We start from the raw sequence: 23,466 nt of genomic DNA on the forward strand, positions 1-23,466 counted from the left end.
CTCGGAGTTTTGGAGCACGAAAGAGAAGGAGCAGCATTGTGTGTGTGACTGCGTGTGTGTGTGACTGCGTGTGTGACTGCGTGTGACTGTGTGTGACTGTGTGTGTGTGTGACTGTGTGTGTGTGTGACTGTGTGTGTGTGTGACTGCGTGTGTGTGACTGCGTGTGTCAGTATGTGTTTGTTAAATAGCTGAATTCCTCTCCTCTGTCCTCTCTGGTTAAAGTCACACTGACCAAGACAGAAGATGCGAGCGGGGCCTGTTTTGGGGGTAATGGTGAGGGGGGTCCGGTTTTGGCGGCAGACCCTTTTGTAGCAATGCACCCTGGGACACATCAAGCTTCAAGTCATTTGAGTTTTCATAGTTGGTCATAAAGCCCCCAAAAACAGAACCTTCATATACGTTCCTCTTATCTGACACTTATTCACTCACGATTGAGTCATTCACTATTCGACCGGGATTCGTTTTACTAGGGGAAGTTGGGTAATGTCATTATGTGCACGAACACAAAACACCACATATGTATATATTTTTTTGTCCCGTCTGAGTCTGCCATGGTGGGCGTTTTTACATGGCCAGGGGTGTTCCGGACAGAACAACTGTTTGTTTTTTTGACAAACTCCAAGTTCCTCTGATAAAGCTAGTTCTGTGCATAACGAAAGCCCCTGTGTTATTCAGAGAATCACGTAGTTTGACAGGTGCTTTGTGCAGTTTGAGAAAGAGAAGAAACAGCGCTACGCATATATTAAGGCCCCCGAGTGGCGCAGCGGTCTAAGACACTGCATCTCTGTGCTAGAGGCGTCACTACAGACCCTGGTTCAATTCCAGGCTGTGTCACAGCGGTCTAAGACACTGCATCTCAGTGCTAGAGGCGTCACTACAGACCCTGGTTCAATTCCAGGCTGTGTCACAGCGGTCTAAGACACTGCATCAGTGCTAGAGGCGTCACTACAGACCCTGGTTCAATTCCAGGCTGTGTCACAGCGGTCTAAGACACTGCATCTCTGTGCTAGAGGCGTCACTACAGACCCTGGTTCAATTCCAGGCTGTGTCACAGCGGTCTAAGACACTGCATCTCTGTGCTAGAGGCGTCACTACAGACCCTGGTTCTGTTCCAGGCTGTATCACAGCGGTCTAAGGCACTGCTTCTCAGTGCTAGAGACATCACTACAGACCTGGGATCGGGTCCCATAGGGCGGCGCACAATTGGCCGGGTTAGGGTTTGGCCGGTGTAGGCCGTCATTGTAAAATAAGAATTTGTTCTCAACTGACTTGCCTAGTTAAATAAAAGTCAAATAAAAAAATGAATACAATATTTCATACGAATGGCCTGAATGGAGAAACTTTCACAATGAACAGTTTTGTTTATAGGCTTCGTTTTGTGCCAATTAATAGAAATGGAACATCGCCAAATGCGTCAGCTTGTTTAAACGTTGTACAGAAACGTTTTGCCCCTGGGCCTGTCTAATGAAACTCTGTTAATATAGGTAGTAGATGGCACATCAGGGCATCCCCAGTTCCCCACTGAGCTAATCTTTGTAGAAATGGCTTTCTCATCACGCATCTCAGGCACGGTGCGTTGTTCAGCAGCTCTCATCAGCAGGATGGGAGGGGGGGGGGGGGGGGGGGGGGGGGGGGGGGGGGATGGGGTGTGACGTCCACCGTGGATCGCTAAAATATAGATTATGACCAACTTCCTCAATGTAAATGGTATGGAGACACCTTCACATTCGGCAGCCAAGCGCGAGTATTCAGTGCTTGGCATGATGAATATCTTCACACTTAGAAACCCTGGAGATGTTTATTCTGTCATCGGAGTCAATTGAATGAAATAAATCTATATAATTACTGGGGGCAGTTTGGAAGAACTATTCCAGTGTTCTTTACTGGGGTCAGTTTGGAAGAACTATTCCAGTGTTCTCTACTGGGGGCAGTTTGGAAGAACTATTCCAGTGTTCTCTACTGGTGTCAGTTTGGAAGAACTATTCCAGTGTTCTCTACTGGGGGCAGTTTGGAAGAACTATTCCAGTGTTCTTTACTGGGAGCAGTTTGGAAGAACGATTCCAGTGTTCTCTGGAATAGGGCACATGATGGGCTAAAAATGACACAACCAACATTTTAGTCTCTCTGCAGTGTAACTGTGGTCTCTCTGCAGTGTAACTGTGGTCTCTCTGCAGTGTAACTGTGGTCTCTCTGCAGTGTAACTGTGGTCTCTCTGCAGTGTAACTGTGGTCTCTCTGCAGTGTAACTGTGGTCTCTCTGCAGTGTAACTGTGGTCTCTCTGCAGTGTAACTGTGGTCTCTCTGCAGTGTAACTGCAGTGTAACTGTGGTCTCTCTGCAGTGTAACTGCAGTGTAACTGTGGTCTCTCTGCAGTGTAACTGTGGTCTCTCTGCAGTGTAACTGTGGTCTCTCTGCAGTGTAACTGTGGTCTCTCTGCAGTGTAACTGTGGTCTCTCTGCAGTGTAACTGTGGTCTCTCTGCAGTGTAACTGTGGTCTCTCTGCAGTGTAACTGTGGTCTCTCTGCAGTGTAACTGTGGTCTCTCTGCAGTGTAACTGTGGTCTCTGCAGTAACTGTGGTCTCTCTGCAGTGTAACTGGTGTCTCTCTGCAGTGTAACTGGTGTCTCTCTGCAGTGTAACTGGTGTCTCTCTGCAGTGTAACTGTGGTCTCTCTGCAGTGTAACTGTGGTCTCTCTGCAGTGTAACTGTGGTCTCTGCAGTGTAACTGTGGTCTCTGCAGTGTAACTGTGGTCTCTGCAGTAACTGTGGTCTCTGCAGTAACTGTGGTCTCTCTGCAGTGTAACTGGTGTCTCTCTGCAGTGTAACTGGTGTCTCTCTGCAGTGTACCTGGTGTCTCTCTGCAGTGTAACTGTAGTTAGTGTAACTGTAGTCTCTCTGCAGTGTAACTGTAGTTAGTGTAACTGTAGTTTCTCTGCAGTGTAACTGTGGTGTCTCTGCAGTGTAACTGGTCTCTCTGCAGTGTAACTGTAGTTAGTGTAACTGTAGTCTCTCTGCAGTGTAACTGTAGTTAGTGTAACTGTAGTCTCTCTGCAGTGTAACTGTAGTTAGTGTAACTGTAGTCTCTCTGTAGTGTAACTGTAGTTAGTGTAACTGTAGTCTCTCTGCAGTGTAACTGTAGTTAGTGTAACTGTAGTTAGTGTAACTGTAGTTAGTGTAACTGTAGTTAGTAAAACTGTAGTTAGTGTAACTGTAGTCTCTCTGCAGTATAACTGTAGTTAGTGTAACTGTAGTTAGTGTAACTGTAGTTAGTGTAACTGTAGTCTCTCTGTAGTGTAACTGTAGTCTCTCTGCAGTGTAACTGTAGTCTCTCTGCAGTGTAACTGTAGTTAGTGTAACTGTAGTTATTGTAACTGTAGTCTCTCTGCAGTGTAACTGTAGTTAGTGTAACTGTAGTCTCTCTGTAGTGTAGCTGTAGTCTCTCTGCAGTGTAACTGTAGTTAGTGTAACTGTAGTTAGTGTAACTGTAGTCTCTGCAGTGTAACTGTAGTTAGCGTAACTGTAGTTAGTGTAACTGTAGTCTCTCTGTAGTGTAACTGTAGTCTCTCTGCAGTGTAACTGTAGTCTCTCTGCAGTGTAACTGTAGTTAGTGTAACTGTAGTCTCTCTGCAGTGTAACTGTAGTTAGTGTAACTGTAGTTAGTGTAACTGTAGTCTCTCTGCAGTGTAACTGTAGTTAGTGTAACTGTAGTCTCTCTGTATTGTAATGTATCTCTCTAGTGTAACTGTAGTCTCTCTGTAGTGTAATGTATCTCTGTAGTGTAATGTATCTCTGTAGTGTAATGTATCTCTGTAGTGTAATGTATCTCTGTAGTGTAACTGTAGTCTCTCTGTAGTGTAATGTATCTCTCTAGTGTAACTGTAGTCTCTCTGTAGTGTAACTGTAGTCTCTGTAGTGTAATGTATCTCTGTAGTGTGATGTATCTCTGTAGTGTAATGTATCTCTGTAGTGTAATGTATCTCTGTAGTGTAACTGTAGTCTCTCTGTAGTGTAATGTATCTCTGTAGTGTAACTGTAGTCTCTCTGTATTGTAATGTATCTCTCTAGTGTAACTGTAGTCTCTCTGTAGTGTAATGTATCTCTGTAGTGTGATGTATCTCTGTAGTGTAATGTATCTCTGTAGTGTAATGTATCTCTGTAGTGTAACTGTAGTCTCTCTGTAGTGTAATGTATCTCTCTAGTGTAACTGTAGTCTCTCTGTAGTGTAATGTATCTCTCTAGTGTAACTGTAGTCTCTCTCTAGTGTAATGTATCTCTGTAGTGTAACTCTAATCTCCAACTCAACATTATGAAGTTGTTCCTAATATTTTGTACACTGTGTGTAGTCACACACACGTTAGTCAGCGTTTCATTCTGAACTGACCAACGTTGGTTTGGGTCAGCTCTCCGGGAGTGTGTCCCTCTCTAAGGAAGAGCCTAGTGGGCGTGGCGTCGCTGTCGGTGTGTGTGTGTGTGTGTTTACAATATGAATGCTTGTCTGTGTTTTGATACACAATAGGAGCTCTGAGCATGAATAAATTGTGTGTGTAAAGATGGGTTTTCCACAGAAATCTCCCTCTTTCTCTCTCTTTTTTAGGAGATGAAAGCAGACTGGTGTTGTGTCACTCTCCTCCTCAGACTAGACAGACAGTCTTATGACAAGTGTCTCCATGTGACCCACTTTCCTTCTTTCCCTGCACATGCTCATAAAAACAAACCGCTTTAGTTATTTTGAAGAGCAACATGGGTGAAAACATTTTGATATTTCTCCCTAAAGAGGGGACATGACTGAGACTAGTAAAAGTGTTGTTTTTAGCAATCTACGTGTTTATTTCTCCTGACATGTCTCCCTGAGGTACTGGCTAAAATTCAAGTTCTTGTCAGATTCGACTCGAGCAAGCCCCATCGGTTATTGGATTAACATTGCACTTTCTCCTTTGAAAATGAAACAAGGTTTTACAGGATTTTAGTAGTTGTTTTGAGAAGTTTGTTTGTCACTCAAAGAAATGCGCTGACAACTTGGCTGAAACTTCATTCCCAAGTTCTACACTTCCTTACTTGTTTATGTCACACTGCCATCTAGTGGCAGAACGTCTAACATGCAGTATGACATGTTTATGAACATTCTGGACCCACCAGACCAGAGTATATTCCAGACTGTTCTATCGTTAGTGTGTGTGTGTGTGTGTGTGTGTGTGTGTGTGTGTGTGTAAAGTATTATAGCTACTAATCATTTGATGTGTGTGTAGTCTGGGCAGTGGTGTGTACACTGAGGATACAAAACATTAGGAGCACCTGCTCTTTACAAGACAGACTTACCAGGTGATGATCCCTTATTGATGTCACTTGTTAAATCCACTCCAATCAGTGTAGATGAAGGAGAGGAGACACGTTTAAAATTGATTTTTTAAGCCTTGAGACATGTATTGTGAAGACTGGGCATGACAAAATATTGAAGTGCCTTTGAACTGGGTATTGTAGTAGATGCCAGGTGCACCGGTTTGAGTGTGTCAAGAACTGCAACGGTGCTGGGTTTTTTCACGCTCAACAGTTTCTCGTGTGTTTCAAGAATGGTCCACCACCCAGAGGACATCCAGACAACTGGACACAACTGTGGGGAGCATTGGAGTCAACATGGACCAGCATTCCTGTGGAACGCTTTCAATACCTTGTAGAGTCCATACCCCGACGAATTGAGGCTGTTCTGAGGGAGAAAGGTGGGGGTGGGGGTGGGGGTGGTTTCGCTCAATGTTAGGAAGGTGTTCCTAATGTTTGCTATACTCAGTGTATGTAAATTATACTGGTGTGTGTGTTCAGGTTCTTCTGTCCACCCCCATGTGTCTACCTGATGGGCTCTGGCTGGAAGAAGAAGAGAGAGGAGATGGAGAGAGAGGGCTGTTCAGAGCAGGAGGCTCAGCCCTGTGCCTTTATAGGGATAGGAAACAGTGACCAGGAGATGCAACAGCTAAACATCGAGGGGAAGGTAGGGCCCTGTACACTTCTTTTGTCTCACTCTCTCTCGTTCCCTCCCTTTTTTCCTGTCTCACTCACACCTCTCTCTCTGTCTCACTCACACCTCTCTCTCTGTCTCACTCACACCTCTCTCTCTGTCTCACTCACACCTCTCTCTCTGTCTCACTCACACCTCTCTCTCTGTCTCACTCACACCTCTCTCTCTGTCTCACTCACACCTCTCTCTCTGTCCCACTCACACCTCGCTCTCTGTCCCACTCACACCTCTCTCTCTGTCCCACTCACACCTCTCTCTCTGTCCCACTCACACCTCTCTCTCTGTCCCACTCACACCTCTCTCTCTGTCCCACTCACACCTCTCTCTCTGTCCCACTCACACCTCTCTCTCTGTCCCACTCACACCTCTCTCTCTCTGTCCCACTCACACCTCTCTCTCTGTCCCACTCACACCTCTCTCTCTGTCCCACTCACACCTCTCTCTCTGTCCCACTCACACCTCTCTCTCTGTCCCACTCACACCTCTCTCTCTCTGTCCCACTCACACCTCTCTCTCTCTGTCCCACTCACACCTCTCTCTCTGTCCCACTCACACCTCTCTCTCTCTGTCCCACTCACACCTCTCTCTCTGTCCCACTCACACCTCTCTCTCTCTGTCCCACTCACACCTCTCTCTCTGTCTCACTCACACCTCTCTCTCTGTCTCACTCACACCTCTCTCTCTGTCTCACTCACACTTCTCTCTCTGTCTCACTCACACTTCTCTCTCTGTCTCACTCACACCTCTCTCTCTGTCTCACTCACACCTCTCTCTCTGTCTCACTCACACCTCTCTCTCTGTCTCACTCACACCTCTCTCTCTGTCTCACTCACACCTCTCTCTCTGTCTCACTCACACCTCTCTCTCTGTCTCACTCACACCTCTCTCTCTGTCTCTCTCTGTCTCTCTCTCTCTCTCTCTCTCTCTCTCTCTCTCTCTCTCTCTCTCTCTCTCTGTGTCTCTCTCTCTGTGTCTCTGTCTCTCTCTCTCTGTGTCTCTCTCTCTGTGTCTGTCTCTCTCACTCACTCTCTGTCTCTCTCACTCACTCACTCACTCACTCACTCACTCACTCACTCACTCACTCACTCACTCACTCACTCTCACCAAAGAAATGACTAACTGGTGCCTGGCCTTATTTTTTCCCCTCTCACTCAGAACTATTGCACAGCCAAAACCTTGTACATATCAGACTCCGACAAGAGAAAGCACTTCATGCTGTCGGTCAAGATGTTCTACGGCAACAGCGCCGACATCGGCGTCTTCCTTAGTAAGAGGATAAAAGTCATCTCCAAGCCCTCCAAGAAGAAACAGTCCCTGAAGAACGCAGACCGTGAGTCACACAAACGCCAACACACACACACACACACACTCATAGGGCCCTGCTTTCAAAAGGCATCCTTCCTTCCTCGAACAGGACGTGGCTCGTGAAAGATGTCTATTGAAACTATTCTATCGTGTTCAAACGATGTTCATTTCTACCATTCACAATGCTACTATTGCTCTTCAACAAAGTTTCCCCTGTTTGCCAGTCTTGCCGCTAGAGGGCGCTACAGCTCAAAAAACAGATGACAACCGATGCCTGAAAAATGACCCAATGTTCAATATTGTTAAGTCGCTGTAGAGTTTGTTTTTCGGCCCGCTTTCTACCCTCTTCTCTCTCATCTTATCACCCAGATGGGGACATGTGTTGTTCTCTCACATCTTATCACCCAGATGGGGATATGTGTTGTTCTCTCACATCTTATCACCCAGATGGGGACATGTGTTGTTCTCTCACATCTTATCACCCAGATGGGGATATGTGTTGTTCTCTCACATCTTATCACCCAGATGGGGACATGTTGTTCTCTCACATCTTATCACCCAGACGGGGACATGTGTTGTTCTCTCTCATCTTATCACCCAGACGTACATGTAGTGTGTTATCTTTATCTCTCTCTCTGTGTGTCTCTCCTACTGCAGTGTGTATTGCATCGGGGACCAAGGTGGCCCTGTTCAACCGGTTGCGGTCCCAGACGGTCAGCACGCGCTACCTACATGTGGAGGGGGGGAACTTCCACGCCAGCTCCCAGCAATGGGGTGCCTTCTACGTTCACCTGTGTGAGTGTGGTACACACACTTCCACTGTACAAATGTGTGTAAGGGTGTATGTGTGTATGGGCAATGTATTTCATTTTTAAAAATCTTTATTGAACTAGACAAGTCAGTTTAGAAAAAAATCTTATTTTACAATGACAGCCTACCGGGGAACAGTGGGTTAACTCCCTTGTTCTGGGGAACAGTGGGTTAACTCCCTTGTTCTGGGGAACAGTGGGTAAACTCCCTTGTTCAGGGGAACAGTGGGTTAACTCCCTTGTTCAGGGGAACAGTGGGTTAACTCCCTTGTTCTGGGGAACAGTGGGTTAACTCCCTTGTTCAGGGGAACAGTGGGTTAACTCCCTTGTTCTGGGGAACAGTGGGTTAACTCCCTTGTTCTGGGGAACAGTGGGTTAACTGCCTTGTTCAGGGGAACAGTGGGTTAACTGCCTTGTTCAGGGGAACAGTGGGTTAACTCCCTTGTTCAGGGGAACAGTGGGTTAACTCCCTTGTTCAGGGGAACAGTGGGTTAACTCCCTTGTTCAGGGGAACAGTGGGTTAACTGCCTTGTTCAGGGGAACAGTGGGTTAACTGCCTTGTTCAGGGGAACAGTGGGTTAACTGCCTTGTTCAGGGGAACAGTGGGTAAACTGCCTTGTTCAGGGGAACAGTGGGTTAACTCCCTTGTTCAGGGGAACAGTGGGTTAACTCCCTTGTTCAGGGGAACAGTGGGTTAACTCCCTTGTTCAGGGGAACAGTGGGTTAACTCCCTTGTTCAGGGGAACAGTGGGTTAACTGCCTTGTTCAGGGGAACAGTGGGTTAACTCCCTTGTTCAGGGGAACAGTGGGTTAACTCCCTTGTTCTGGGGAACAGTGGGTTAACTCCCTTGTTCTGGGGAACAGTGGGTTAACTCCCTTGTTCAGGGGAACAGTGGGTTAACTCCCTTGTTCTGGGGAACAGTGGGTTAACTCCCTTGTTCTGGGGAACAGTGGGTTAACTGCCTTGTTCAGGGGAACAGTGGGTTAACTGCCTTGTTCAGGGGAACAGTGGGTTAACTCCCTTGTTCTGGGGAACAGTGGGTTAACTCCCTTGTTCAGGGGAACAGTGGGTAAACTCCCTTGTTCTGGGGCAGAAGAAGCAATTTTTTTACCTTGTCAGCTCGGGGATTCAATCTTGCTACCTTTCGGTTACTAGTCCAACGCTCTAACCACTAGGCTATCTGCCGCCCCAAATGGGTAATGTATGTGTGTGTGGGTAATGTATGGGTAATGTGTATAGGGAAGTATTCAGGCCCCTTCACTTTTTCCACATTTTGTTATGTTACAGCCTTATTCTAAAAGTGCATTTTATTCCCTCATCAATCGACACACACTACCCCATAATGACAAATATTACTCAGTACTTTGTTGAAGCACCTTTGGCAGCAATTACAACCTTGAGTCTTCTTGGGTATGACTCTACAAGCTTGGCACACCTGTATTTGGGGAGTTTCTCTCATTCTTCTCTGCAGATCCTCTCAAGCTCTGTCAGGTTGGATGGGGAGCGTCGCTGCACAGCTATTTTCAGGTCTCTCCAGAGATGTTGGATCGGGTTCAAGTCCGGGCTCTGGCTGGGCCACTCAAGGACATTCAGAGACATGTCCCGAAGCCACTCCTGTGTTGTCTTGGCTGCGTGCTTAGTGTCGTTGTCCTGTTGGAAGGTGAAACTTCACCCCAGTCTGAGGTCCTGAGCACTCTGTGGCAGGTTTTCATCAAGGATCTCTCTGTACTTTGCTCCTTTCATCTTTCCCTCGATCCTGACTAGTCTCCCAGTCCCTGCTACTGAAAAACATCCCCACAGCATGCTGCCACCACCACCGTGCTTCACCGTAGGGATGCTGCCACCACCATGCTTCACCACAGATTTCTTCCAGACATGATGCTTGGCATTCAGGCCAAAGAGTTCAATCTCGGTTTCATCAGACCAGAGAATCTTCCAAACTTATTCCATTTAAGAATTATGTTCTTGGGGACCTCCAATGCTGCAGAAATGTTTTGGTACCCTTCCCCAGATCTGAGATCTACGGACAATTCCTTCGACCTCATGGCTTGGTCTTTGCTCTGATATGCACTGTCAACTGTGGGACCTTATATAGACAGGTGTGTACCTTTCCAAATCATGCCCAATCAATTGAATTTACCACATGTGGACTCTAATCAAGTTGGAGAAACATCTCAAGGATGATCAATGGAAACAGGATGCACCTGAGCGCAATTTTTTGTCTCATAGAGAAGGGTCCGAATACTTATGTAAATAAGCTATTTCTGTTTTTTTATTTTTTTATAAATGTGCAAAAAATTCTTACCTGTTTTTGCTTTGTCATTATGGGGTATTGTAATGTCATTATGGGGTATTGTGATGTCATTATGGGGTATTGTGATGTCACTATGGGGTATTGTGATGTCATTATGGGGTATTGTGATGTCATTATGGGGTATTGTGTGTAGATTGAGGACATTTGTTTATGTAATTTATTTAAGAATAAGACTAATGTAACAACATTTTGATAAAGTCAAGCGTTCTGAATATTTTCTGATTCCACTGTATGGGTAGATGACAATACCATGCCTTGTTTTAAAGTGGATTGTTGAGAGGCTGGCCTGACGTTACATTTCCACCATAATATTCTTTATACTCCGTGTAAGTGTATGTGCTATTGCAACAAAAGATGAATGTTGTGTGTCCTGTTCCCCAGTGGATGACGAGGAGTCTGAAGGAGAGGAGTTCACTGTGAGAGATGGCTACATCCACTATGGACAGACGGTCAAACTGGTCTGCTCTGTCACCGGGATGGCCCTGCCACGCCTGGTACTACCCACCACTTCACTCTCTTTTACATCTGTTTCTCCTCTTTCCATGTTTCTCTCTCCTCTCTCCATGTTTCTCTCCATGTTTCTCTCCTCTCTCCATGTTTCTCTCTCCTCTCTCCATGTTTCTCTCAATGTTTCTCTCCTCTCTCCATGTTTCTCTCCTCTCTCCATGTTTCTCTCTCCTCTCTCCATGTTTCTCTCCATGTTTCTCTCCCCTCTCCATGTTTCTCTCCTCTCTCCATGTTTCTCTCCTCTCTCCATGTTTCTCTCCATGTTTTTCTCCTCTCTCCATGTTTCTCTCCTCTCTCCATGTTTCTCTCCATGTTTCTCTCCTCTCTCCATGTTTCTCTCCTCTCTCCATGTTTCTCTCCTCTCTCCATGTTTCTCTCCATGTTTCTCTCCTCTCTCCATGTTTCTCTCCTCTCTCCATGTTTCTCTCCTCTCTCCTCTCTCCATGTTTCTCTCCTCTCTCCATGTTTCTCTCCTCTCTCCTCTCCATGTTTTTCTCCTCTCCATGTTTCTCTCTCCTCTCTCCATGTTTCTCTCTCCTCTCTCCATGTTTCTCTCCTCTCTCCTCTCTCCATGTTTTTCTCCTCTCTCCATGTTTCTCTCCATGTTTTTCCTCCATGTTTCTCTCCTCTCTCCATGTTTCTCTCCTCTCCATGTTTTTCTCCTCTCTCCGTGTTTCTCTCCTCTCTCCATGTTTCTCTCCTCTCTCCGTGTTTCTCTCCTCTCTCCATGTTTCTCTCCTCTCTCCTCTCTCCATGTTTCTCTCCTCTCTCCATGTTTCTCTCCTCTCTCCATGTTTATCTCTCCTCTCTCCATGTTTATCCCTCCTCTCTCCATGTTTCTCTCCTCTCTCCCCTCTCCATGTTTTTCTCCTCTCCATGTTTCTCTCTCCTCTCTCCATGTTTTTCTCTTCTCCATGTTTCTCTCCTCTCTCCATGTTTCTCTCCTCTCTCCTCTCTCCATGTTTCTCTCCTCTCTCCATGTTTCTCTCCTCTCTCCATATTTCTCTCCTCTCTCCTCTCTCCATGTTTCTCTCCTCTCTCCATGTTTCTCTCCTCTCTCCTCTCTCCATGTTTTTCCTCCATGTTTCTCTCCTCTCTCCATGTTTCTCTCCTCTCCATGTTTTTCTCCTCTCTCAGTGTTTCTCTCCTCTCTCCATGTTTCTCTCCTCTCTCCGTGTTTCTCTCCTCTCTCCATGTTTCTCTCCTCTCTCCATGTTTCTCTCCTCTCTCCGTGTTTCTCTCCTCTCTCCATGTTTCTCTCCTCTCTCCTCTCTCCATGTTTTTCTTCTCTCTCCATGTTTCTCTCCTCTCTCCATGTTTCTCTCCTCTCTCCATGTTTTTCTCCTCTTTCCATGTTTCTCTCCTCTCTCCATGTTTCTCTCTCCTCTCTCCATGTTTCTCTCTCCTCTCCATGTTTCTCTCCCCTCTCCTCTCTCCATGTTTCTCTCCCCTCTCCTCTCTCCATGTTTCTCTCCTCTCTCCATGTTTCTCTCGTCTCTCCATGTTTCTCTCCTCTCTCCATGTTTCTCTCCTCTCTCCGTGTTTCTCTCCTCTCTTCGTGTTTCTCTCCTCTCTTCGTGTTTCTCTCCTCTCTTCGTGTTTCTCTCCTCTCTTCGTGTTTCTCTCCTCCGTGTTTCTCTCCTCTCTCCGTGTTTCTCTCCTCTCTCCGTGTTTCTCTCCTCTCTCTGTTTCTCTCCTCTCTCCGTGTTTCTCTCCATGTTTTTCTCCTCTCTCCATGTTTCTCTCCTCTCTCCATGTTTCTCTCCATGTTTCTCTCCATGTTTCTCTCCCCTCTCCATGTTTCTCTCCTCTCTCCATGTTTCTCTCCATGTTTTTCTCCTCTCTCCATGTTTCTCTCCTCTCTCCATGTTTCTCTCCATGTTTCTCTCCTCTCTCCATGTTTCTCTCCATGTTTCTCTCCTCTCTCCATGTTTCTCTCCTCTCTCCATGTTTCTCTCCTCTCTCCATGTTTCTCTCCATGTTTCTCTCCTCTCTCCATGTTTCTCTCCTCTCTCCATGTTTCTCTCCTCTCTCCTCTCTCCATGTTTCTCTCCTCTCTCCATGTTTCTCTCCTCTCTCCTCTCCATGTTTTTCTCCTCTCCATGTTTCTCTCTCCTCTCTCCATGTTTCTCTCCTCTCTCCTCTCTCCATGTTTTTCTCCTCTCTCCATGTTTCTCTCCATGTTTTTCCTCCATGTTTCTCTCCTCTCTCCATGTTTCTCTCCTCTCCATGTTTTTCTCCTCTCTCCGTGTTTCTCTCCTCTCTCCATGTTTCTCTCCTCTCTCCGTGTTTCTCTCCTCTCTCCATGTTTCTCTCCTCTCTCCTCTCTCCATGTTTCTCTCCTCTCTCCATGTTTCTCTCCTCTCTCCATGTTTATCTCTCCTCTCTCCATGTTTATCCCTCCTCTCTCCATGTTTCTCTCCTCTCTCCCCTCTCCATGTTTTTCTCCTCTCCATGTTTCTCTCTCCTCTCTCCATGTTTTTCTCTTCTCCATGTTTCTCTCCTCTCTCCATGTTTCTCTCCTCTCTCCTCTCTCCATGTTTCTCTCCTCTCTCCATGTTTCTCTCCTCTCTCCATATTTCTCTCCTCTCTCCTCTCTCCATGTTTCTCTCCTCTCTCCATGTTTCTCTCCTCTCTCCTCTCTCCATGTTTTTCCTCCATGTTTCTCTCCTCTCTCCATGTTTCTCTCCTCTCCATGTTTTTCTCCTCTCTCAGTGTTTCTCTCCTCTCTCCATGTTTCTCTCCTCTCTCCGTGTTTCTCTCCTCTCTCCATGTTTCTCTCCTCTCTCCATGTTTCTCTCCTCTCTCCGTGTTTCTCTCCTCTCTCCATGTTTCTCTCCTCTCTCCTCTCTCCATGTTTTTCTTCTCTCTCCATGTTTCTCTCCTCTCTCCATGTTTCTCTACTCTCTCCATGTTTTTCTCCTCTTTCCATGTTTCTCTCCTCTCTCCATGTTTCTCTCTCCTCTCTCCATGTTTCTCTCTCCTCTCCATGTTTCTCTCCCCTCTCCTCTCTCCATGTTTCTCTCCTCTCTCCATGTTTCTCTCCTCTCTCCATGTTTCTCTCGTCTCTCCATGTTTCTCTCCTCTCTCCATGTTTCTCTCCTCTCTCCGTGTTTCTCTCCTCTCTTCGTGTTTCTCTCCTCTCTTCGTGTTTCTCTCCTCTGTGTTTCTCTCCTCCATGTTTCTCTCAATGTTTCTCTCCTCTCTCCGTGTTTCTCTCCTCTCTCTGTTTCTCTCCTCTCTCCGTGTTTCTCTCCTCTCTCCGTGTTTCTCTCTCCTCTCTCCATGTTTCTCTCCTCTCTCCTCTCTCCATGTTTCTCTCCTCTCTCCATGTTTCTCTCCTCTCTCCTCTCTCCATGTTTTTCTCCTCTCTCCATGTTTCTCTCCATGTTTTTCCTCCATGTTTCTCTCCTCTCTCCTCTCTCCATGTTTCTCTCCATGTTTCTCTCCTCTCTCCATGTTTCTCTCCTCTCTCCATGTTTCTCTCCTCTCTCCATGTTTCTCTCCTCTCTCCATGTTTCTCTCCTCTCTCCATGTTTCTCTCCATGTTTCTCTCCTCTCTCCATGTTTCTCTCCATGTTTTTCCTCCATGTTTCTCTCCTCTCTCCATGTTTCTCTCCTCTCTCCATGTTTCTCTCCTCTCTCCTCTCTCCATGTTTCTCTCCTCTCTCCATGTTTCTCTCCTCTCTCCTCTCTCCATGTTTCTCTCCATGTTTCTCTCCTCTCTCCTCTCTCCGTGTTTCTCTCTCCTCTCTCCATGTTTCTCTCCATGTTTCTCTCCTCTCTCCATGTTTCTCTCTCTTCTCTCCATGTTTCTCTCCATGTTTCTCTCCTCTCTCCATGTTTCTCTCCTCTCTCCTCTCTCCGTGTTTCTCTCTCCTCTCTCCATGTTTCTCTCCATGTTTCTCTCTCCTCTCTCCATGTTTCTTTCCCCTCTCCATGTTTCTCTCTTCTCTCCATGTTTCTCTCTCCTCTTTCCTCTCTCCATGTTTCTCTCCTCTCGCCATGTTTCTCTCTCCTCTCTCCATGTTTCTCTCCTCTCTCCATGTTTCTCTCCTCTCTCCATGTTTCTCTCCTCTCTCCATGTTTCTCTCCTCTCTCCATGTTTCTCTCCTCTCTCCATGTTTCTCTCCTCTCTCCATGTTTCTCTCCTCTCTCCATGTTTCTCTCTCCTCTCTCCATGTTTCTCTCTCCTCTCTCCATGTTTCTCTCTCATCTCTCCATGTTTCTCTCTCCTCTGTCCATGTTTCTCTCTCCTCTCTCCATGTTTCTCTCTCCTCTCTCCATGTTTCTCTCTCCTCTCTCCATGTTTCTCTCTCATCTCTCCATGTTTCTCTCCTCTCTCCTCTCCATGTTTTTCTCCTCTCCATGTTTCTCTCTCCTCTCTCCATGTTTCTCTCTCCTCTCTCCATGTTTCTCTCCTCTCTCCTCTCTCCATGTTTTTCTCCTCTCTCCATGTTTCTCTCCATGTTTTTCCTCCATGTTTCTCTCCTCTCTCCATGTTTCTCTCCTCTCCATGTTTTTCTCCTCTCTCCGTGTTTCTCTCCTCTCTCCATGTTTCTCTCCTCTCTCCGTGTTTCTCTCCTCTCTCCATGTTTCTCTCCTCTCTCCATGTTTCTCTCCTCTCTCCATGTTTCTCTCCTCTCTCCATGTTTATCTCTCCTCTCTCCATGTTTATCCCTCCTCTCTCCATGTTTCTCTCCTCTCTCCCCTCCATGTTTTTCTCCTCTCCATGTTTCTCTCTCCTCTCTCCATGTTTTTCTCTTCTCCATGTTTCTCTCCTCTCTCCATGTTTCTCTCCTCTCTCCTCTCTCCATGTTTCTCTCCTCTCTCCATGTTTCTCTCCTCTCTCCATATTTCTCTCCTCTCTCCTCTCTCCATGTTTCTCTCCTCTCTCCATGTTTCTCTCCTCTCTCCTCTCTCCATGTTTTTCCTCCATGTTTCTCTCCTCTCTCCATGTTTCTCTCCTCTCCATGTTTTTCTCCTCTCTGTGTTTCTCTCCTCTCTCCATGTTTCTCTCCTCTCTCCGTGTTTCTCTCCTCTCTCCATGTTTCTCTCCTCTCTCCATGTTTCTCTCCTCTCTCCGTGTTTCTCTCCTCTCTCCATGTTTCTCTCCTCTCTCCTCTCTCCATGTTTTTCTTCTCTCTCCATGTTTCTCTCCTCTCTCCATGTTTCTCTCCTCTCTCCATGTTTTTCTCCTCTTTCCATGTTTCTCTCCTCTCTCCATGTTTCTCTCTCCTCTCTCCATGTTTCTCTCTCCTCTCCATGTTTCTCTCCCCTCTCCTCTCTCCATGTTTCTCTCCCCTCTCCTCTCTCCATGTTTCTCTCCTCTCTCCATGTTTCTCTCGTCTCTCCATGTTTCTCTCCTCTCTCCATGTTTCTCTCCTCTCTCCGTGTTTCTCTCCTCTCTTCGTGTTTCTCTCCTCTCTTCGTGTTTCTCTCCTCTCTTCGTGTTTCTCTCCTCTCTTCGTGTTTCTCTCCTCCGTGTTTCTCTCCTCTCTCCGTGTTTCTCTCCTCTCTCCGTGTTTCTCTCCTCTCTCTGTTTCTCTCCTCTCTCCGTGTTTCTCTCCATGTTTTTCTCCTCTCTCCATGTTTCTCTCCTCTCTCCATGTTTCTCTCCATGTTTCTCTCCATGTTTCTCTCCCCTCTCCATGTTTCTCTCCTCTCTCCATGTTTCTCTCCATGTTTTTCTCCTCTCTCCATGTTTCTCTCCTCTCTCCATGTTTCTCTCCATGTTTCTCTCCTCTCTCCATGTTTCTCTCCATGTTTCTCTCCTCTCTCCATGTTTCTCTCCTCTCTCCATGTTTCTCTCCTCTCTCCATGTTTCTCTCCATGTTTCTCTCCTCTCTCCATGTTTCTCTCCTCTCTCCATGTTTCTCTCCTCTCTCCTCTCTCCATGTTTCTCTCCTCTCTCCATGTTTCTCTCCTCTCTCCTCTCCATGTTTTTCTCCTCTCCATGTTTCTCTCTCCTCTCTCCATGTTTCTCTCCTCTCTCCTCTCTCCATGTTTTTCTCCTCTCTCCATGTTTCTCTCCATGTTTTTCCTCCATGTTTCTCTCCTCTCTCCATGTTTCTCTCCTCTCCATGTTTTTCTCCTCTCTCCGTGTTTCTCTCCTCTCTCCATGTTTCTCTCCTCTCTCCGTGTTTCTCTCCTCTCTCCATGTTTCTCTCCTCTCTCCTCTCTCCATGTTTCTCTCCTCTCTCCATGTTTCTCTCCTCTCTCCATGTTTATCTCTCCTCTCTCCATGTTTATCCCTCCTCTCTCCATGTTTCTCTCCTCTCTCCCCTCTCCATGTTTTTCTCCTCTCCATGTTTCTCTCTCCTCTCTCCATGTTTTTCTCTTCTCCATGTTTCTCTCCTCTCTCCATGTTTCTCTCCTCTCTCCTCTCTCCATGTTTCTCTCCTCTCTCCATGTTTCTCTCCTCTCTCCATATTTCTCTCCTCTCTCCTCTCTCCATGTTTCTCTCCTCTCTCCATGTTTCTCTCCTCTCTCCTCTCTCCATGTTTTTCCTCCATGTTTCTCTCCTCTCTCCATGTTTCTCTCCTCTCCATGTTTTTCTCCTCTCTCAGTGTTTCTCTCCTCTCTCCATGTTTCTCTCCTCTCTCTGTGTTTCTCTCCTCTCTCCATGTTTCTCTCCTCTCTCCATGTTTCTCTCCTCTCTCCGTGTTTCTCTCCTCTCTCCATGTTTCTCTCCTCTCTCCTCTCTCCATGTTTTTCTTCTCTCTCCATGTTTCTCTCCTCTCTCCATGTTTCTCTACTCTCTCCATGTTTTTCTCCTCTTTCCATGTTTCTCTCCTCTCTCCATGTTTCTCTCTCCTCTCTCCATGTTTCTCTCTCCTCTCCATGTTTCTCTCCCCTCTCCTCTCTCCATGTTTCTCTCCTCTCTCCATGTTTCTCTCCTCTCTCCATGTTTCTCTCGTCTCTCAATGTTTCTCTCCTCTCTCCGTGTTTCTCTCCTCTCTCTGTTTCTCTCCTCTCTCCGTGTTTCTCTCCTCTCTCCGTGTTTCTCTCTCCTCTCTCCATGTTTCTCTCCTCTCTCCTCTCTCCATGTTTCTCTCCTCTCTCCATGTTTCTCTCCTCTCTCCTCTCTCCATGTTTTTCTCCTCTCTCCATGTTTCTCTCCATGTTTTTCCTCCATGTTTCTCTCCTCTCTCCTCTCTCCATGTTTCTCTCTCCTCTCTCCATGTTTCTCTCCATGTTTCTCTCCTCTCTCCATGTTTCTCTCCTCTCTCCATGTTTCTCTCCTCTCTCCATGTTTCTCTCCTCTCTCCATGTTTCTCTCCTCTCTCCATGTTTCTCTCCATGTTTCTCTCCTCTCTCCATGTTTCTCTCCATGTTTTTCCTCCATGTTTCTCTCCTCTCTCCATGTTTCTCTCCTCTCTCCATGTTTCTCTCCTCTCTCCTCTCTCCATGTTTCTCTCCTCTCTCCATGTTTCTCTCCTCTCTCCTCTCTCCATGTTTCTCTCCATGTTTCTCTCCTCTCTCCTCTCTCCGTGTTTCTCTCTCCTCTCTCCATGTTTCTCTCCATGTTTCTCTCCTCTCTCCATGTTTCTCTCTCTTCTCTCCATGTTTCTCTCCATGTTTCTCTCCTCTCTCCATGTTTCTCTCCTCTCTCCTCTCTCCGTGTTTCTCTCTCCTCTCTCCATGTTTCTCTCCATGTTTCTCTCTCCTCTCTCCATGTTTCTTTCCTCTCTCCATGTTTCTCTCTTCTCTCCATGTTTCTCTCTCCTCTTTCCTCTCTCCATGTTTCTCTCCTCTCGCCATGTTTCTCTCTCCTCTCTCCATGTTTCTCTCCTCTCTCCATGTTTCTCTCCTCTCTCCATGTTTCTCTCCTCTCTCCATGTTTCTCTCCTCTCTCCATGTTTCTCTCCTCTCTCCATGTTTCTCTCCTCTCTCCATGTTTCTCTCTCCTCTCTCCATGTTTCTCTCTCCTCTCTCCATGTTTCTCTCTCATCTCTCCATGTTTCTCTCTCCTCTGTCCATGTTTCTCTCTCCTCTCTCCATGTTTCTCTCTCCTCTCTCCATGTTTCTCTCTCCTCTCTCCATGTTTCTCTCTCATCTCTCCATATTTTTCTCTCATCTCTCCATGTTTCTCTCTCCTCTCTCCATGTTTCTCTCCTCTCTCCATGTTTCTCTCTCCTCTCTCCATGTTTCTCTCTCCTCTCCATGTTTCTCTCCCCTCTCCTCTCTCCATGTTTCTCTCCTCTCTCCATGTTTCTCTCCCCTCTCCTCTCTCCATGTTTCTCTCCTCTCTCCATTTTTCTCTCGTCTCTCCATGTTTCTCTCGTCTCTCCATGTTTCTCTCCTCTCCATGTTTCTCTCCTCTCTCCGTGTTTCTCTCCTCTCTTCGTGTTTCTCTCCTCTCTTCGTGTTTCTCTCCTCTCTCTGTGTTTCTCTCCTCTCTCCGTGTTTCTCTCCTCTCTCCGTGTTTCTCTCCTCTCTCTGTGTTTCTCTCCTCTCTCCGTGTTTCTCTCCTCTCTCCGTGTTTCTCTCTCCTCTCTCCATGTTTCTCTCCTCTCTCCATGTTTCTCCCCTCTCTCCTCTCTCCATATTTTTCTCCTCTCTCCATGTTTCTCTCCATGTTTTTCCTCCATGTTTCTCTCCTCTCTCCTCTCTCCATGTTTCTCTCTCCTCTCTCCATGTTTCTCTCCATGTTTCTCTCCTCTCTCCATGTTTCTCTCCTCTCTCCATGTTTCTCTCCTCTCTCCATGTTTCTCTCCATGTTTCTCTCCTCTCTCCATGTTTCTCTCCTCTCCATGTTTCTCTCCATGTTTCTCTCCTCTCCATGTTTCTCTCCTCTCTCCATGTTTCTCTCCATGTTTCTCTCCTCTCTCCATGTTTCTCTCCATGTTTTTCCTCCATGTTTCTCTCCTCTCTCCATGTTTCTCTCCTCTCTCCATGTTTCTCTCCTCTTTCCTCTCTCCATGTTTCTCTCCTCTCTCCATGTTTCTCTCCTCTCTCCTCTCTCCATGTTTCTCTCCATGTTTCTCTCCTCTCTCCTCTCTCCGTGTTTCTCTCTCCTCTCTCCATGTTTCTCTCCATGTTTCTCTCCTCTCTCCATGTTTCTCTCTCTTCTCTCCATGTTTCTCTCCTCTCTCCTCTCTCCGTGTTTCTCTCTCCTCTCTCCATGTTTCTCTCCATGTTTCTCTCTCCTCTCTCCATGTTTCTTTCCTCTCTCCATGTTTCTCTCCTCTCTCCATGTTTCTCTCTCCTCTTTCCTCTCTCCATGTTTCTCTCCTCTCTCCATGTTTCTCTCTCCTCTCTCCATGTTTCTCTCTCCTCTCTCCATGTTTCTCTCTCCTCTCTCCATGTTTCTCTCTCCTCTCTCCATGTTTCTCTCTCATCTCTCCATGTTTCTCTCTCCTCTCTCCATGTTTCTCTCTCCTCTCTCCATGTTTCTCTCTCCTCTCTCCATGTTTCTCTCCTCTCTCCATGTTTCTCTCTCCTCTCTCCATGTTTCTCTCTCCTCTCTCCATGTTTCTCTCTCCTCTCTCCATGTTTCTCTCTCCTCTCTCCATGTTTCTCTCTCCTCTCTCCATGTTTCTCTCTCATCTCTCCATATTTTTCTCGCATCTCTCCATGTTTCTCTCTCCTCTCTCCATGTTTCTCTCCTCTCTCCATTTTTCCTACAGAACTCTTTACTTTTGTGTCTTGTATGTCTTTTTTTATGTTAATATTCTCACTATTTCTCTTTATTACCAACACACACACACACACTAATGAAAGTTAATGATGTTATTTGTACACTGAGCTCTAAGCAACTAAACCCTAAACACCAGCCTGTCTGTGTGTGTCAGATCATCCGTAAGGTGGACAAGCAGACGGCCTTGTTGGATGCAGACGACCCCGTTTCCCAGCTGCACAAGTGTTCATTCTACCTGAAGGACACAGAGCGGATGTACCTGTGCCTTTCCCAAGAGAGGATCATACAGTTTCAAGTGAGTGAGATACTACCTTCCATTACGCGTTGAGACTACCTTCCATTACGCGTTGACTACCTTCCATTACGCGCTGAGACTACCTTCATTACGCGTTGACTACCTTCATTACATGTTGAGACTAGTTGAGACTACCTTCATTACGCGTTGAGACTAGTTGAGACCACCTTCCATTACGCGTTGAGACTACCTTCATTACATGTTGAGACTACCTTCATTACGCGTTGAGACCACCTTCATTACGCGCTGAGACTAGTTGAGACTACCTTCATTACGCGTTGAGACTAGTTGAGACCACCTTGATTACACGTTGAGACTACCTTCATTACGCGTTGAGACCACCTTCATTACATGTTGAGACTAGTTGAGACTACCTTCATTACGCGTTGAGACTACCTTCATTACGCGTTGAGACTAGTTGAGACTACCTTCATTACGCGTTGAGACTACCTTCATTACGCGTTGAGACTAGTTGATACTACCTTCATTACGCGTTGAGACCACCTTCATTACGCGCTGAGACTAGTTGAGACTACCTTCATTACACGTTGAGACTACCTTCATTACGCGTTGAGACTACCTTCATTACACGTTGAGACTACCTTCATTACGCGTTGAGACTACCTTCATTACGCGTTGAGACTACCTTCATTACGCGTTGAGACCACCTTCATTACGCGTTGAGACTACCTTCATTACGCGTTGAGACCACCTTCATTACGCGTTGAGACCACCTTCATTACACGTTGAGACTACCTTCATTACGCGTTGAGACTACCTTCATTACACGTTGAGACTACCTTCATTACGCGTTGAGACTAGTTGAGACTACCTTCATTACGCGTTGAGACTACCTTCATTATGCGTTGAGACTAGTTGAGACTACCTTCATTACGCGTTGAGACTAGTTGATACTACCTTCCATTACGCGTTGACTACCTTCATTACATGTTGAGACTAGTTGAGACTACCTTCATTACGCGTTGAGACTAGTTGAGACCACCTTCCATTACGCTTTGAGACTACCTTCATTACATGTTGAGACTACCTTCATTACGCGTTGAGACCACCTTCATTACGCGCTGAGACTAGTTGAGACTACCTTCATTACGCGTTGAGACTAGTTGAGACCACCTTGATTACACGTTGAGACTACCTTCATTACGCGTTGAGACTACCTTCATTACGCGTTGAGACCACCTTCATTACATGTTGAGACTAGTTGAGACTACCTTCATTACGCGTTGAGACTACCTTCATTACGCGTTGAGACTAGTTGAGACTACCTTCATTACGCGTTGAGACTACCTTCATTACGCGTTGAGACTAGTTGATACTACCTTCATTACGCGTTGAGACCACCTTCATTACGCGCTGAGACTAGTTGAGACTACCTTCATTACACGTTGAGACTACCTTCATTACGCGTTGAGACTACCTTCATTACACGTTGAGACTACCTTCATTACGCGTTGAGACTACCTTCATTACGCGTTGAGACTACCTTCATTACGCGTTGAGACCACCTTCATTACGCGTTGAGACTACCTTCATTACGCGTTGAGACCACCTTCATTACGCGTTGAGACCACCTTCATTACACGTTGAGACTACCTTCATTACGCGTTGAGACTACCTTCATTACACGTTGAGACTACCTTCATTACGCGTTGAGACTAGTTGAGACTACCTTCATTACGCGTTGAGACTACCTTCATTATGCGTTGAGACTAGTTGAGACTACCTTCATTACGCGTTGAGACCACCTTCATTACGCGTTGAGACCACCTTCATTACACGTTGAGACTACCTTCATTACGCGTTGAGACTACCTTCATTACACGTTGAGACTACCTTCATTACGCGTTGAGACTAGTTGAGACTACCTTCATTACGCGTTGAGACCACCTTCATTACGCGCTGAGACTAGTTGAGACTACCTTCATTACGCGTTGAGACCACCTTCATTACACGCTGAGACTAGTTGAGACTACCTTCATTACGCGTTGAGACTACCTTCATTACGCGTTGAGACTACCTTCATTACGCGTTGAGACTAGTTGAGACTACCTTCATTACGCGTTGAGACTACCTTCATTACGCGTTGAGACTACATTCATTACGCGCTGAGACTATTTGAGACTACCATCACTACGCGTTGAGACTACCTTCATTACGCGCTGAGACTAGTTGAGACTACCTTCATTACGCGTTGAGACTACCTTCATTACGCGTTGAGACTACCTTCATTACGTGTTGAGACTAGTTGAGACTACCTTCATTACACGTTGAGACTACCTTCATTACGCGTTGAGACTACCTTCATTACGCGCTGAGACTAGTTGAGACTACCTTCATTACGCGTTGAGACTACCTTCATTACGCGTTGAGACTACCTTCATTACGCGCTGAGACTAGTTGAGACTACCTTCATTACGCGTTGAGACTACCTTCATTACGCGTTGATACCACCTTCATTACGCGCTGAGACTAGTTGAGACTACCTTCATTACACGTTGAGACCACCTTCATTACGCGTTGAGACCACCTTCATTACGCGTTGAGACTACCTTCATTATGCGTTGA

At 46.3% G+C, this 23,466-nt stretch overlaps 1 protein-coding gene across 4 annotated transcripts in view; it reads left to right on the forward strand.

Annotated features, from left to right (window-relative positions):
- The window catches only part of LOC110500894 (suppressor of hairless protein homolog), a 98,285-nt gene that overhangs the window by 67,356 nt on the left and 7,463 nt on the right, over positions 1 to 23,466 (forward strand). For 3 of the 4 annotated variants that reach the window (XM_036958255.1, XM_036958257.1, XM_036958258.1), the window contains 5 exons: positions 5,814 to 5,979; positions 7,162 to 7,336; positions 7,966 to 8,106; positions 10,817 to 10,929; positions 20,740 to 20,880. In XM_036958255.1, coding sequence (XP_036814150.1) covers positions 5,814 to 5,979; positions 7,162 to 7,336; positions 7,966 to 8,106; positions 10,817 to 10,929; positions 20,740 to 20,880 — 736 coding nt within the window. The remainder of the gene's footprint in view (positions 1 to 5,813; positions 5,980 to 7,161; positions 7,337 to 7,965; positions 8,107 to 10,816; positions 10,930 to 20,739; positions 20,881 to 23,466) is intronic. The other variant, XM_036958256.1, reaches the window with a different exon arrangement.

This window comes from Oncorhynchus mykiss, chromosome 21 (genome assembly GCF_013265735.2).
Source record: "Oncorhynchus mykiss isolate Arlee chromosome 21, USDA_OmykA_1.1, whole genome shotgun sequence".
Lineage (NCBI taxonomy): Eukaryota > Metazoa > Chordata > Actinopteri > Salmoniformes > Salmonidae > Oncorhynchus > Oncorhynchus mykiss.